The 16,723-nt window shown below is 39.2% G+C and overlaps 1 protein-coding gene across 2 annotated transcripts in view; it reads left to right on the plus strand.

The window, feature by feature from the left end:
• Window positions 1-4,344: 4,344 nt before the first annotated feature.
• LOC112221497 (immunoglobulin-like and fibronectin type III domain-containing protein 1) overlaps window positions 4,345-16,723 on the plus strand; it is a 42,827-nt gene continuing 30,448 nt past the window's right edge. The window contains exons 1-13 of one of the 2 annotated variants that reach the window (XM_042330622.1): window positions 4,345-4,464; window positions 7,309-7,403; window positions 8,793-8,819; window positions 11,503-11,625; window positions 11,790-11,929; window positions 12,159-12,258; window positions 12,374-12,400; window positions 12,506-12,554; window positions 12,772-12,961; window positions 13,072-13,185; window positions 13,284-13,446; window positions 13,579-13,851; window positions 13,954-14,535. In XM_042330622.1, coding sequence (XP_042186556.1) covers window positions 7,364-7,403; window positions 8,793-8,819; window positions 11,503-11,625; window positions 11,790-11,929; window positions 12,159-12,258; window positions 12,374-12,400; window positions 12,506-12,554; window positions 12,772-12,961; window positions 13,072-13,185; window positions 13,284-13,446; window positions 13,579-13,851; window positions 13,954-14,535 — 1,828 coding nt within the window. In that variant the 5' untranslated portion in view covers window positions 4,345-4,464; window positions 7,309-7,363. Of the gene's footprint in view, window positions 4,465-7,308; window positions 7,404-8,792; window positions 8,820-10,670; window positions 10,696-11,502; window positions 11,626-11,789; window positions 11,930-12,158; window positions 12,259-12,373; window positions 12,401-12,505; window positions 12,555-12,771; window positions 12,962-13,071; window positions 13,186-13,283; window positions 13,447-13,578; window positions 13,852-13,953; window positions 14,536-16,723 lie in introns of those variants that run through there. The other variant, XM_042330623.1, reaches the window with a different exon arrangement.

A 16,723-nucleotide genomic window follows, 5' to 3' on the forward strand; every position in this document is an offset into this window, starting at 1 on the left:
TTCTTGTCTGATTACTTTTCCTTCATAAATAACATCTCTTTGGTCTAATGGACGTAGGATCTTAATTTGATCACCCTGTTGCAGGAAATGTAAAACTTGTATTGTATTGGTTTAAAAAGGCTTCTGAAGTTGGTAATTTCCACTTTGAAATTTCAGACTTGACTTTCCCTTAAATGTATCAACCCCTACAAAAACGTAATTAACATTTCCTGTTGTAGAAAACTGGCTCAAATTAGGATCCTACATCTGTAGTTATTTAATTGATAGGCCTATACAGTATGTTATTCCTGACTCAATAAACCTAATTACCAGCACAGAGGCGCCAGATCCCGACATTTGAGATATTGATGTCATTACTGTGACCAGCAGCACAGCATTGTTTTCATATTGCATTATGAATAGTGCTTGACTCAGCATGGTTCCAGTCATCCCAGGATCCCAATAACATCAAGCATCCTAGACCTCGTCATCTAGGAACGACCCAGCAGCTCAACATTCAGCCGTTACGTGTCAAGTGTACATTTTCATTGCATTTCCAAAAATATCCACTTAAGCCCCTCAATAAATCGTCTCTGAAAGGACCATAATTGTGCAGATATAGAATTAGTTGTAATGACAATGAAATGTTTGCTGGGAAGCCATTGAGTTTGTCATATCATGACTCACTCATAACCCATATCATGAATCACACATGGCTACAGTTACAGGTCACAACATATTTGTCATAACAAATTAGCCATTGTTTCGCACTAAAGTTATATGATCAGATTCCATCAAGTTCAGGACTTGCCCACTATGTTTTTGAGACTTCAATTTAATCTGTGTTTACGTTCAATGCAAGAGTTGTGTTTGCAATCACAAATTGTGCTTTGATGCTATGCACTTTGATGAATCCACCTCACCAGGTATGTGTACCTTCCATATAATCAGTAGGGTCTAATGTCCAATGGCATTAGTGAAAATGTTGTCAAGTTGGCAATGTTGTCAAGAACAATAAAAAAATGTATTCCACCCCATTTCCCTCTCCCAATATATTCTATTTGTATAGACAACCCCCTGAAGTTCAACCTCATTTTTCAAATTATATTTAATGATGTGATTCATATACTGTAGCTACATCTGGTGACCTTGACTTCCCGGATCCACCTGCAACTAGTTCTCCACCTCATAAGATCAACTCAATACATCCTACAGTAATAACATATTCATTTTTCTACTATGGTTTAATGAGGGATTGAGTAGGAAGGGTGATACTATTTGTATAATGATGTATGATCAAACAGCTGTTTTTGTTTCGTCCCTGGGCAAGGTGCTATGGTGGTAGACCGTTGCTGTGTTCACTGTGTCATGACGTTGGCCTGGGGGGTAGGTTTACGACAGTCATAAATACCTCTTCCCCCCTTTTTCCTCTCTCTACCCTACTGAGATTACATTTGCAAAACCCTTGGTTAACATAGAGATTCTGGGAACATCAGTAGGTCGGGGGGGGAATTAACTATATTCTGGTAATCCGAACAATTGAACATATGCGGTGGTACTTAATGAATATGATGTCAGTTCGGTTGTCATCCGAGACATTCTCATCAATGATAAGATGACATAAACTCTACAGTGGAAAGTCTACACATCAGAGTTATCGGATTCACATGGAATTCTTGTTCAATTTAAATGTTTGAATATGAAATTATTTGTGATGGGATGAAATGTGATTTTAGCTTCTAAAATGTGAGATGTGGGTTTTCATAAGATGTCAAAATGGTTCAGATAATAACTACAGAACGAAGCCAACATCAGCGTGAGCTTTGGTAGCGAATGGTATGAATTTTGAACTCTTATTCACTACAGAAGTGATATTTCCTTGCCGTTGAGTTAGCAACCGCAGCTGCAAACGTACGTTAGGAAGGAACAGACAGAGTATCCCGTCTATCACACAACAACGTTACTACAACTTTTCCAATTGACCACCAGAGACATTCTTCAAAGGACAGATGACTCGGTTTGGCAACACGGTCTTCCATCTACCACCAACCTACTGAAGCGCAGCTCAGAGTAAATATTTATTGCATTTTTCAAATGGGCGGTAATTTAGAATGCATAAGATACCTTATTTACGATAGCACAGCTTCTCCCTGTGTCCCTCAGTCTTCCCACACACAAACCCAGCCCTTTTCCTTTGTGTAACAAGCTGTCATATCTGCTCCGCCCGCTAGGGACGTTTTCCTTTATGACGCAATTTGTAATCAAGTTATGATTAATTGTGTGTATGTGTAATTCTGTGTGATTAGTTAGGTATTTGGTAAATAAATAATTAAACCCAATTTTGTATTGCTGATTCAATTTGTTAGCCAGGGTTCGTGCAGATTAAAGAATTTACAACTTTCAGATGAGACTGAATTGAGGTGACGATTAATATTGACTGCTATTGATGTAAAATATTACTAGGTCTTTAAGAGTTTATTCGGTAGATAACAGCTTTATAAATATTATTTTGTGGTGCCCGACTCTCTAGTTAATTACATTTACATGATTAGCTCAGTCAGGTAATAGTAATTACGGAGAAATTATTTTATAGAATAGCATGTCATATCACTTAATCCGGCATAGCCAAAGACACGACAACTGCCACGTCACAGGTGTTTTATATTGTCTATGGGTGTGTGGTGGTTGACTGTCGCCCTGTTGACTCTCACTGGTTGACAGTCTCCTGTCATGCCTCTTTTCCCTGCTGTTAGGTCACAGCATGTCCTTTCATGAGGCCAGTCTTGCCATTGACGCTATTCAAGCTGTCTGAGCATGTCAAGCCTGGTGAAACCTGTCAATTTGAAACCAATCCCCTCAGAGCCACGAACACATGCCACCTTGCCAAGACACGGTTGTCTTTTTATTAGGTCAAGATCAAGATTAGTATGAGACATTGAACTTGATCTAAACCTACTCACTGGATATTGACATTGGTATTTTTGTTGTTGCTAAGTGGGAGAACCATATGCTACTTCATATTTAGACTAACTAGAATCACATGCTTTTTCCCTTCCAAATAAAAAGTCTCACATTCACATTTACAAGCCAATAAACTACATAGTTGAGCGATCGTGTTTCTTGAGACCTTGTGAAACAGAAAGTCCAAAGCCTTTAGGTAAATTATTAGCCCGTCACCTATAGCAGATCATTACATAGCCATTGTGGAGCCATAAATCCTCAGTGGTGGAAAAAGCACAACATTTTCATAATTGACCAAAAGTAAAGATACCTTAATAGAAAATGACTCAAGTAGAGGTGAAAGTCACAATAAAATACTACTTGAGTAAGAGTCTAAAAGTATTTGCTTTTAAATATACTTAAGTATCAAAAGTAAATGTAATTGCTAAAATATACTTAAATACCAAAAGTACACATTATTTCAAATTCCTTATTTAGAGCAAACCAGATGGCACCATTTCCTTGTTATTATTTAATTATGGATAGCCAGTGGCAGACTCCAACATTCAGACATAATTTACAAACGAATGTGTTTAGTGAGTCTGCCAGATCAGAGATAGTAGGGATGAGCATGGATGTTATCTTGAGAAGTGAGTGAAGCATTCAAAATGTAACAAGTGCTTTTGGGTGTCAGGGAAACTATATGGAGTAAAAAGTGCATTATTGTCTTTAGGAATGTAGTGAAGTAAATATTTTCAAAAATATAATAAGTGAAGAACAGATACCCCCCAAAACGACCTAAGTTTTTACCTTTATTTAACTAGGCAAGTCAGTTAAGAACAAATGTTCAATGACAGCCTTGGAACAGTGGGTTGACTGCCTTGTTCAGGGGCAGAACAACATATTTTTACCTGGTCAGCTCAGGGATTCAATCTAGCAACCTTTCGGTTGCTAGTCCAACACTCTAACCACTAGGTTACCTGCTGCTATTACAAAACAGTACTTTAAAGTATTTTTAATTAAGTACTTTACAGACTTAGCAGTGAGGTGATGTGTATTACCTGTCATGAACTGACATGGAATGTCCAGATGGAATTTGGCATGCTGTTATTGTTCTGTTGGAATGTCTAAGCTATTACAATGATGTCCGCATCCTGTATACCTGGTATATGTCGAGTACCATTGTACAGCTTTCAACTTGATCCCACAGTGATTGGGGGATATTTGAAGATGTTCACCCACTTGCAGCATTCTCCAAGTTCTTCTCACATTGCCAATTTGATCCATGATCAAATTCAAGGAGCAGTAGTGGTTACAACTGCAGGGGTTTACAACCCCCAACCCGATCCCATCTCGTCAATATAATTATATTTCCTAAATGACTAGCCATGTGACTCCAGATGGGTCTACTGTAAGTACATGGAGCGTATCTAAGGGTTCCATTTTATCACCTAACAAAAGGGGGGAGGCTGTGCCGAAATATCGGAGACAGCCAAGACAGAGCTAAAGGAGAGGAGCAGTGCTTAGAGGACTTACCACTGGGAGGTAAGTAATTTCTAGACTGCCGCTCGGACTATTTGATCAGGGATGAACCTGGGAGGGCTTCCCACACACTCACCAGGGAAGAGTTTGTGCCATTCACTTAATCCCGTGGCTTGATATTTATTCAGTGGCTTAACTCTTAACACTAGATTTCAACTGAGAGTTTTACATGAAAGACTAAGTAAACTTAGATCTGGTGCATTTGAAATGGCATAAATGTAAATACCCACTGGGCACAAACTAGTTGAATCAACGTTGTTTCCATGTCATTTCAACCAAAATAAGTATATGTGATGATGTTGAATCAACGTGGAAAACTGATTGGATTTGAAAAAAAGTCATCAACATCGGGGAATTTCATATTTTTTTCACCCAACTTTGAACTTAAATCCAACAACATTCTTTGTTGACTCAACCAAATGTAAATCAAAACTAGACGTTGAAGTGACAACGTACCCAGTGTGTATGGTCTCATATTGTGCCACCCTCTAGATCACAGCTCTCCAAACTTGTTCCTAAAGGGCTACCATCCCTCTTCCTAATCTAGCACACCTGATTCTAATTATAACTGGTTGACAAACGGAATCAGGTTAGATACTACTGAGGCTGGAGGAAAAACCTCTCCAGGAACAGTGTTGGAGAGCCCAGCTCTAGATGTTCTACGGGTGTTGTTGACAGATATGATTGAATGAGAATCTTAGCTAACTGGTGTAGCCTCAGGTTTCAGCAATACTGTTCTGGCATGGTCTGCACCATTTGAATATCAATTCATTTAAAATGTAGAATTTAATAATTGAATAATTGGGTGTGAGTGAAGACTATCTTGCTCGACAAAACTTTTAAACTTTCAAGACGAATGTTTATTAAGATTTGTTTGTAAATCTCTGAAAGTGTGAAGAATATGTATAATTTTAGCTTTATTTTACTAGGCAAGTCAGTTAAGAACAAATTATTATTTATAATGATGGCCTACACAGGGCAAACCCTAACCCAGACAACGCTGTGCAAATTGTGCGCCATCCTATGGGACTCCCAATCAGGGCCGGTTGTGATACAGCCTGGAAATAAACCAGGGTCTGTAGTGACGTCTCTAGCACTGAGATGCAGTGCCTTAGACCGCTCCGCCAATCGGGAGCCCCAAACAATATTACAACCAATAGAAAACAATGACTTTTTTTCAGGAATATCAGTATTTCTGATTTTAGATTACTTTTTTTTGTTTAACTTTAAGATTAAATCATTCCCTGGGCTGAAAAGATTGCTAACATGTCTAATATCATAACATTGGAAGAAATTGTAACCAAAGTTGACATGATTGTATATTGCATGGATAGGACGTACCAATAATACTGCAACTAGAGAATCTGTGGATTTTTATATCCTTGAAGATTTAAAAATGATGTCCTAGCAGTATGTATGTCTATATAGGTATGTGTATGTATATATGTATGCATGTGTGTATGGATATATATATTTACCCCAAAAATATGGGGGATTGGAAATGATGCAGACAATTATATTGAAAGCAACATTCTTTCCTCAATATTAAGCTGATCCACCCCTTAAATTCTTTATTATTTTTTAGGAATAATAGGATGATTTGGAGTTTCTAGGTGCTGTTAGTACTCATCATTTTGATGAAAATCCAGTTCTACGGAACAACAATGGGAATACAATACATGGAAATAAGTCAATGAAGAGCACTACACTCTTAGAAATAAAGGTGCTATCTAGAACCAAAAAAGGTTATTTGGGTGTCCCCATAGGAGAACTCTTTGAATAACCCTTTTTGGTTGCTGGTTGAACCCCTTTGAGTGCCATGTAGAACTCTTTCCACAGAAGGTTCTACCTGGAATCAAAAATGGTGCTCCTATGGGGATAGCCGAAGAACCCTTTTGGAACCCTTTTTTCTGAGAGTGTATAATGGAAAGCATTACCAAATGTTTTTATTGTCTTCAATTAAACATTATTTCTTCATTATTCAAGATTCTATTGCTATGATTGACATTATTACATTCTGATAGACAGTGTGCCTATCGTTTAATGTGGTATGTGACCTATGAGCTTGCTACCCAAGTGACACAAATGGATTGAGTAGGATCCCTTGAAATAGAGAATCCCATAAATGTGTTTACCATTGGTTTAGCATTACTCCTGACGCAATACATATCAACATATCAAATCAATCTTAATATAACTTTATTGGTCATAGTGATCATTTTTGAAGGTCAAATATAATGGGGAACTGGGAGAGCAAAACCACGCATTTCCCTAGGCCTTCAGTCCATTCTTCAGATAATGTGTATCTTATTTTGTAAGACTGCTGGACAAGGACTTCGCAACCTTAAAATGAAAGATGTAGTAATAGACATTATTTTATCAATTCACAAAATATTTGAGCCCCAAATATTGCCTCATTACCAAATTTGGTATTAGGGTGATTAAACTATTGGCACAGCCATTAGTCTCTCGCGGTAGTTACACTGAGTCATTTAGTCGTCCGTCGTCATGTGAAGTTTCATATTCCCCATTTATAGTGCCAGCATCTCTTGGATGACTGTCAAGGCTGTCTCGAGGCATGGTGATACCTCATGACAACCAGAACAGGACACGATAAGAGGGATTCAGGTCTGGATGTATATGTGAAACTCAATGACCTCGGATCAAATAGCATTGAGGGACTGTCTAATGTCTTCCTAATATCCTGAGTATGTTCCTGCACTAATCAAATCTCTAATTAATTTATAAATCAGTTTACAAAACATACCACAGTAGTAAGGTGTTATGAAAAATGTATGAATCATTTTCTGAATTACAAAAGTATATCTTTATACAATGTTCTTTCAGACATAAGCAGCTTTCTAACTCTCTGAATTGGCCTTCAACAAGTCCAGATATCAGTATGAAGATACCAGGGTCAACTGCGCCCCCACCAGGGCAGGGTAAGTATCATACATAACACTTGACCTTCTCTAACCTTTCGGCCAAAACATTGGTTACATTTGGTTGATCCAAATCACCCAATATCAAATGTGACTTTTAGTTTAAAGGAGTACAGCAACATGGAAATGAAGGTCCTACTGCAGATAGAAATAACTAGAAACACATTTCTACATAAGACCATCCTCTATCCATCTTCAAGTTCCCCCTGACTTTGTTCAATCTTTCAAGCTAATATGAGTGGGTTATTGCAGGCTAAGCGCTTTATATGATTGGTTAATGAAAGTGCCACAACCACTGGGAAAGGAATTTAATGAGAATAAAATTATAAATAAATATATTGTACACTCTGGCCAAGTATATGAAACCGCTCGTTCCTCTGAAGCATCTTGGTCACATCCATCTCTGCATCTGTCAATCTCAAATCTTCTGTACATTATTTGAAGAACAAAACACATCCTTATATATTTCTGAACCATCTGGTTCCTTGCAAACAAAACTTGTGGACATGTTGGAAGACATCAAACCGAGCACTTTTTCATCTTGTCCAATGGTCCCAAGAACTTCCCTTCAAACAAGCAATATAAAGGTGCAGGAAAAAACATTATAATTTGGGGAAGCACTGTCATCCTTACTTCATTACATTTCATTTTAGTAGATGCTCTCATCCAGAGCAACTTAGTGAGTGCATAGATTTTTGTGCTGGCCACCGTGGGAATTGATCCCACAACAATATTGCCATGCTCTACCAACTGAGCCACACAGGACAAAGTACTTGAAGGAAAAGATGGTAAGACTATCTCCTAACAATGCATCCCTGATTAGGATGACACAAGAGATGGAATGAAATCTAAATTAAATCAATCATCTCTGTCTCTCCCCTCTGGCAATCCATTTTTTATCTATTGGGACCACTGACTCCAGGCAGAAACATTTTATATGGTAGCACTGAAAGTTACCTCAAGATGCAACGTGGTTTGCAGGAATAGTCATTAGTATTGTGCTGTAAAATAAAACATTTTTCTAGGCTTGAACTGGGAAATTGTTTAGGAGATTTTCAGTAATTAATAACTTTTACCCAACCAGCACCCTCTAACACATGTCCTGTATCTGTCTTTTAGCAAAATGCCTGCTTCAATTAATGCTACAATTAAATTACAATTAGAATTAATTCAAGTAGTGCTACCTATCCCTATTTTTACATTGTTTGTTATATGTTGTAGCTCTTCTTGTATGTTATACACATTGCGTATCCCACTGTGATATATTTTAGCATATGTCTGTCAGTGGGCCTTCTCTGTCATTGTTAAGCCAAAGCTTGTGCCAGTTTGTCAGTATCTTAGTTCTATTGTCTGCCTCCATTCATGTGCGTCATATGCTTTAACTAGCAGAAGATGACTGGGCGCCCCAGGGTCAAGGTAGGAAGATTCACTTTTGGAAACGCACTGCAACCTAAAGATCCATGCCATGTTTACAGTGATCATATTTTAAAGAATCACTCTGATAAAAAAAAATCACTTCAGGATGGGGCAGAAAAAAATCAAGTGTGCAGAAGGAAGTCGGTGCTCCCATTATTGATGATACCCCATCCTCCTGTAAAGATTAATGTGATTTTATGATTATCAATGTAATTGATAATGTAATTGATAATCCTGATTGTTCCCGTAAACCCTGTCCTGGGTGGGCTGAACTTTCTGATGTTGCTGTTTTTCAATTGATGATGACACTAATCAGTAAGGCCATTCAAACTTGATTACCGGTTTAGCTGATTTCATGTTCATATTAAGTGATGTGTGGGAGCAAATAAAATAAAAAATAAAAAGTGCACAACCTTGTAAAATTCAACATCAGGCAACTTTGTCAAAGATTCTACCTTCTTGTTGTCACGGCTAAGGTTTTTAATGGCAGTCACAGTGATTCGGGTGTGAGTCCTAGTGTGGGATACCCCCATTCAGCATTGGTGTCAAAGTGGGATAACATCATTGAAAGCCTGTGCCGGCCGGGTCTGAGGCAAACGTAGCTTTTCATAATCTGATAGGAAGTTGTGTATCTCTTTACTAGAAGCTTGAGAATGTAATTTTTGCTATAATCTTGCAATTTTTCAGTACAACATCTCAACTTAATATTTTATTTTTAAGAAATGTGAAACGGGACAGCCATTAAACTGATAATTGAATTTGTATGGCCTAAGACTAAGTGACAAGAAAATATTCATTTCCAGGGCCAAGGTTAATTTGAAAGATTGGGAAAAAAGTATATGATTTGAATTACTAATGATACAAATATTTACTCCACTCGTTTGAACAAAATATTCTTCCAATATTATTCACTGGGGTTAAGTATTCAATTTGTTCCCATGTGAAGCAAATAAGCAATACATTTAATTCGAATTACATAAATGTTTCCATTTTCTTTTTGCTGTGGAAATGAAATGTTGACCTCTTGTGGACGGTTGACTAAAATGCACCTTGAAAAGCAGCCAACCAATGTAATACAGCGCCATGTATACAATTGAAGTGTAAGAGTGTACACTTAAAACTGGTGTGAAAGTATACTGGCGACACAAAAAATTATAATTGCAATGTCATCTAGAAGCATTCATTGATGGAACAGATGATAAATTATAAATGGACACTAAAGATAATCTTAAAGAAATTAATCAAGTATTAGGAAATTTGATTTCAACCATCTCTCCTCTCTGGCAAATCCATATTTTATCTATTGGGACCAACATTGACTCGAAATAAAAAAATATGGTAGCAATGTGCTGGGCAGGCAGTCATTTGTATTGTGCTGTAAAATAACGTATTTTTAGAGGCTTGAACTGGGAAATTGTTTTGGAGATTTTAGTACTATAAAACGGGTGTATTGAAGACTTTTTACCCAACGAGCACCCTCTACCACATGTCCTGTGTCTGTCTTTTAGCAAATGTCTTTTAGAAATGCCTGCTTCTACAATGTCCCTATTTTTACCTTGTTTGTCATCATTTGTAGCTCTTCTTGTATTTTGTATGCACTGTGTAGCCCACTGAGACATATTTTAGCATCTGCCTTTTCTGTCAGCGTTAACAAACTGGGCTCACACTGGTCGAACCAATGTTGTTTCCACGTTATTTCAATAGAATGGAATAGATGTGGAATAGACATAAAGGAATAGACGTTGAATTGACATCTGTGCCCAGTGAGAAGACTAAGCAGTGCCAGTTTGTCAGCATTTTGTTCTGTTGTCTGCCTCCATTCATGTGCGGCATATGCTTTTACTAGCAGAAGATGACTGGGCGCCCCAGGGTCAAGGTAGGAAGGTTGACGTTGGGAAACTGCTGAAATGCACTTCAACTCAATGCATGCCATGTTTACAGTGATCATATTTCAAAAGAATCACTCTGATTAAAAAATCACTTCAAGATGGTGGAGAACAAAACTGGTGCACACATAATTAATGCTCCATACACGATCCCCCAATCCGCCAAAGACTTATGTTATTTGAAGATTATCCTGATTGTTACTGAAAACCCTGTCCTGGAGGGCTGAACTTTGTTGTGGTTTTTCAAACGATTAAACAAATTAACGTTAAAGACATCCAAATGTTAATTAGTAAGTGACGATACAATGTTCGTTTCCAGGACCAAGTTTCAAGTAAAATATTTAAAATAAAGGATATTATTTGAATGAGCTACTAATGATCTAAAGATTTACTGATATTTTTTTAAACAAAATATTTTTCCAATATTATTCACTGGGGTTATGTATTATATTTGTTTCCATGTAAAGCAATACATTTATTTAGAATAACTTCAATCTTTCTATTTCATGTTTATTTTTGCTTCGGAAATCAAATATTGACCACTTGTGGAGGAATGACTAAAATGCACCTTCAAATGCAGCCAACCAAAGTAATACAGCCCCATGTATAATATTGATGTGTAAGAGTGTACTTTATTTAAAACTGGTGTGAAAAAATACTGACCTAACACAAAACATTCATGATGTTTTGTAATATTTCTCTAATTCAGGAAATGTTTCTTATATGTTGGTTGCTGTTTTGTCTGGTTTCTTCACAACAACTTCGAGCTGAGAGTATTTGTTTTCGGACTTCAACAGTGGCTATTAAAAGAAGATCCAGAGTCCCTGGAGTTATGATAACACAGTTTGTGGAGGAAGTACCAGAGGGCATGTCCACCCCCGACTTCACCCGCAAGCCCATCGCTTTGACGATCCAAGAGGGTAGGGTCTCTTGTTACTGTATTAACTGACGTGCATAAACTTGATTTCTGGGCTGGAAGAAGACTTTCTTTCTAGCAGAGTACATTAACATTTGGTGACTTTCAGGTATATAATTAAGTAGAGCATTAATGTTCATAGTGCAATACACATATCTATGCTTTCAGGTAAATTAGCCTTTTTCAAAAGTATGGTAAGCGGAGTGCCTAAACCAAACATCACCTGGGCCAGGAACAAAGGCCCGCTGGAGGATCCAGTGAAGTATATCAGTAGATATGATGAGACTATGGAAGAATATTTTCTTGAGGTAAGCAGGAGCAGCAAGCTAAAGGCACGCACAACAATTTCAACCCTTTAAATTGTCGTTATCTAATAATGATTCCACTGAAAAAAACAAGTGATTGTGCAAGGATGCCAATGCATTAGAAAGCCTTGCTATTAAATTTCTCTCTAAAAGCACTAGACCTACAGTATGTCTGGTGTGGTATCGACCGAGTGTAGGGTTAAATCTCACTACAATGTTGTCATTTCATCAGATACCCAATGTAAGAGCAGAACAAGCTGACACCTACAAATGTTTTGCCGCCAATGAATATGGAAGAGCAGTTTGCACTGCCACCTTGAATGTTATTGAGGGTGAGAAATGAATGGATTTATGTCATTAGGATGATTAATTGAAATGGCACTGTGTTCACTTGCTAAAACACATTTTCTATTAGCAATACAAAAATATATTGTTTTCTATTTTCAGTTGGATTCAAGAAGAAAGCGACAACAGGTGTGAAAATGATTGTATATCCTAATATTACACAATTCCTTAGCGTATGAAGATTCGAGATCACCTATTTATCCGGCTAGTTATTTTAACTCTTAATCTTTCTAGGTCCAAAAAGAGCGGCACCAGAGGATTTCAGAAAAATGCTTAAGAGGAAGTAATTTACTGTTCCAAGTACACATATCCGAAACAATTACTTCATGTCCCGTTTTGGGAGTATACATGTACATTTTTGGAAACCATTAATTCATTTCCAGAACATTTTTTGGACTATACTTCAGACAGACATATCAAGGATTTTGTTGTGACAAATAGATAAGGATGGCCAACCACTAGTTTCTCCAGAGTTTTAACTCTTCCTATTCCCATTTAAGGGTTGTACGAACTAAACCACAACTAAAGAAGAAGGAGGGAGAGATTGATCCAAAGTTCTGGGAGGTGTTGCTGAGCTCACCTAAGAAGGACTACGAGAAGGTCTGTATGGAGTATGGAGTCAGTGACTTCCGCTGGATGCTGAAGCAGCTGAACCTAAAGAAGAAAGAGAGAGAGGAGGAACAGGCAAAGGTATCAGCGATGATGCAACAAGGCAATCAATTTACAGATTACTATACCTTGTGGGTAATAATTTACCCTCCTGCTTTGGACTATCCTGATCCTCTCTTTCAATTTTATAGGTTGTTGAAAAAATTGAAAATCTTAAACATATTGAGGTGAAAAGAGATGGCTCAGCAGAGTTTGAACTGGACATGGAACTGAAGAATCCCAACAGTCAGGTATTCCTATTCAAGGTACGTCCTCCCTTCCACCATGGAAGCCAGTGATAAGCTAAATGATTCACAAAATATGTTATGAAGTGCATAATGTGTTTGACTTTTCTGTCCAAAAGGATGGGGTAATGGTTCCCTATTCTGACGACGGCAGCGGGAAGCACAACCTAAACAAAATTGGCAAAAAGTATATCTTTAGCATCAATGACCTGATGCCAGACGACGCTGGGTTGTACCAGGTGGACGTTGAGGATGCCAATTGTTTCTCAACTGACTTTAAGAGTAAGAGTGTCTTCTCCTACCTTTCTGTATGACCAACTTAGCAACTGTAACACAGTATATCATTTGATTATTCTTTAGGAATGTTTGAGAGAAATGTTTCCCACCAATATCGTACTGTCGTTCCTTCTACAGTTATACCAGTGGAGTTTGTGGTCAAGATTCAGGAGGTGAAGGCTAAGGAGAGAGAGGATGCCATGTTTGAGTGTGTCTTGTCCCACCCCTTCCAAAAGATTGTGTGGACTGGAAAGAAGATCCCTCTCGAACAAGGGGACAAGTTTGACATCACTGTGTCAGAAGACCACCTCATTCACAGCTTAAAAGTGAAAGATTGTGCCCAAGTCGACAAAGGAGTCTACACTGCCATGGCTGGCATTACCTCCTGCAACGCTTGGCTTATTGTGGAAGGTGGGACAACTGTGATACAATATTTTATAAGCAAAAACTAACATAAACATGAATTCTTATACTTGAACTTAAACCCCTCTTTCCATGTCCCTGTTCACTCAGCCGATAATGACCCAAACATGCGTGGGGGAAAAGCGTCCCGTAAAACCACCACTGCTGGTGGTGGAGGAGAGAACCTGGCTAAGATAGCCGCAGAGCAGTCAGCTAAGCTGCAGAAGGAAAAGGATGACCTGGATGCAGCCAGACGGGCCCAAGCAGAGAAGGATGCTGCGGATGCAGCCAGACAGTCCCAAGCAGAGAAGGATGCTGCGGATGCAGCCAGACGGGCCCAAGCAGAGAAGGATGCTGCGGATGCAGCCAGACGGGCCCAAGCAGAGAAGGATGCTGCGGATGCAGCCAGACGGGCCCAAGCAGAGAAGGATGCTGCGGATGCAGCCAGACGGGCCCAAGCAGAGAAGGATGCTGCAGATGCAGCCAGACGGGCCCAAGCAGAGATGGACCCTGCGGATGCAGCCAGATGGGCCCAAGCAGAGAAGGATGCTGCGGATGCAGCCAGACGGGCCCAAGCAGAGAAGGATGCTGCGGATGCAGCCAGACGGGCCCAAGCAGAGAAGGATGCTGCGGATGCAGCAGGAGCCGGAGCAGGTGCCGGAGAGGGGGATGGAGAAGGACATGGAGGTAAAGGTAAATGGTTCAACAACTTTTTCTATCCCAGTACATGAGGAAACTCAATGTTGCCTACATTTAAGGACATTGTGTAGGCAGCAGTGTTTTGTTGCTCTTGCTGTGTTGTTGCTAATGTAAATGTTGTAAGCTGACTGTCTTGATGACGCATGTAAAACTTTGTAGTTGCTGCCAAAGATAAATAAGGAGATTAGATGAATGATATGTGCATTGGTTATGATAATCAACTTGGAGAAAGAGTCAAGGCCTGGAGTGGGGTGAAATATGGAGTGGGGTGACCGATTCTCTGGACGTGACGTGATAAGAGAAGACAGAGGTTGACTATTGCATGTTAGATAAGGCCAGTAATCAAAGTCATTTAGAATAAAATGGCTGTGATATTATGTATGATATATAATCACAGATTGTAGATGAATCATCAAGAAAAAAAATAATAACCTACAAACTAGAGCAAAAATTGATGTACATTTGGTATGAATATGTACCATTAAATGAAAAAGTTGCTTGAATTTTTATCTCAAATTATTAGTGGGAAAATTGATGTCCAATGGTCTTTGCTGGGTTTATCATCAGCAACTTTCTGTTGCTTTTTTGATAATTTGCTAACCTTTTTACACACTTGTACATACAAATGTATGGAACTACATCCGAATGTAGAAGACTAAACTGTTTCCAGAAACTTTATCAAGTTTAACTCTAAAAGGTGCTGGTTTCCTTCATTTCAGTCTGATGGCAGCTGTGGTTTAAATGATAAGCTGACACAATACTGCCTGAGGGAATCTCAGCAAAAAGTAGGGAGCTTGTTGTATGTTAAACTCTGACTTTAATGTATTGTCATTTTTATATGGTAGCTTAATTTGTACTTGACAAATAAGCTGACCTTAGATTAATTATTTTTATCAATGCTTTGTTTTGGGACTGTTTATTGAAGATTGACTTCAGCCTTTGATTTATAAGCAAAGACTTTTTTTTGCTGTGTAGACTTCATTAGCAGGCTTTGTCAGCAACAGACCAGGACTTGCAGTACTTCCTAGATAGCACTACAGAGTGACATATACCAGTTAGCTGATAAGTACTGGTGGGTTGTCACACTCATCATATCAAGGGCCACGTTCAGTTGCCAAACTTTGTTAAACCTTGCAGATTGCCCTGACCTGAGTATTCTTTGTTTTCTTTATATATTTTGGTTAGGTCAGGGTGTGACATGGGTGATGTATGTGTTTTTGTACTGTCTAGGGGTTTTTGTAGGTTTATGGGATTGTTTACCATCTAGGTGTGTATGTATGTCTGTGGTTGCCTAGATTGGTTCTCAATTAGAGGCAGCTGTTCATCATTGTCTCTGATTCGGAACCATATTTAAATACCCAAAGAAGGCCCTCTTCTTTGGGTATTTCGTGGGTTATTTTCTATGTCTGCACTGTTTATATATAGAGTCTCGTTTGTTGTTTTGTAAGTTTGTTTTAGTGTTCTTTATTCATTAAATATAGAACATGTATTCACATCACGATGCGCTTTGGTCTCCTCACTGCAACGATCGTGACAGAATAACCCACCATAAAAGAACCAAGCAGCGTGATTAAAGGCAGCAGCAGCGATCGCAGGACTCATGGACTTGGGAGGAATTTCTGGATGGCGGAGGACCCTGGGCATAACCAGGGGAATATAGCCACCCCAAGGCAGAGCAAGAAGAGAGAGACCTGTTGATTTGGCGTAGGATGCATGGCATTCACCCTGAGGAGCATGTTAGCTGTCCGATGCCACCTGTGTCAGTTCCTCGTACTCAGCCTGAAACTTGTGTTAAAGTTCCGTAAGCTATACACACCAGGTCTCCAGTACACCTTCACAACCCGGTGTGTCCTGTTCCTGCTTCTCGCACTCATCCTGAGGTGCGTGTTTTCAACCCGGCACCACCAGTACCGGTACCACACACACCAGGCCTCCAGTGCGCCTCGCCAGTCCCGAGCGTCTGGCAACAGTACCCAGTCCAGAGCGTCTGGCTACAGTACCCAGTCCAGAGCGTCTGGCTACAGTACCCAGTCCAGAGCGTCTGGCTACAGTACCCAGTCCAGAGCGTCTGGCTACAGTACCCAGTCCAGAGCGTCTGGCTATAGTACCCAGTCCAGAGCGTCTGGCTACAGTACCCAGTCCAGAGCGTCTGGCTACAGTACCCAGTCCAGACCGTCCGGCT

The sequence above is a fragment of the Oncorhynchus tshawytscha genome, linkage group LG02 (assembly GCF_018296145.1).
Source record: "Oncorhynchus tshawytscha isolate Ot180627B linkage group LG02, Otsh_v2.0, whole genome shotgun sequence".
Taxonomy (NCBI): domain Eukaryota; kingdom Metazoa; phylum Chordata; class Actinopteri; order Salmoniformes; family Salmonidae; genus Oncorhynchus; species Oncorhynchus tshawytscha.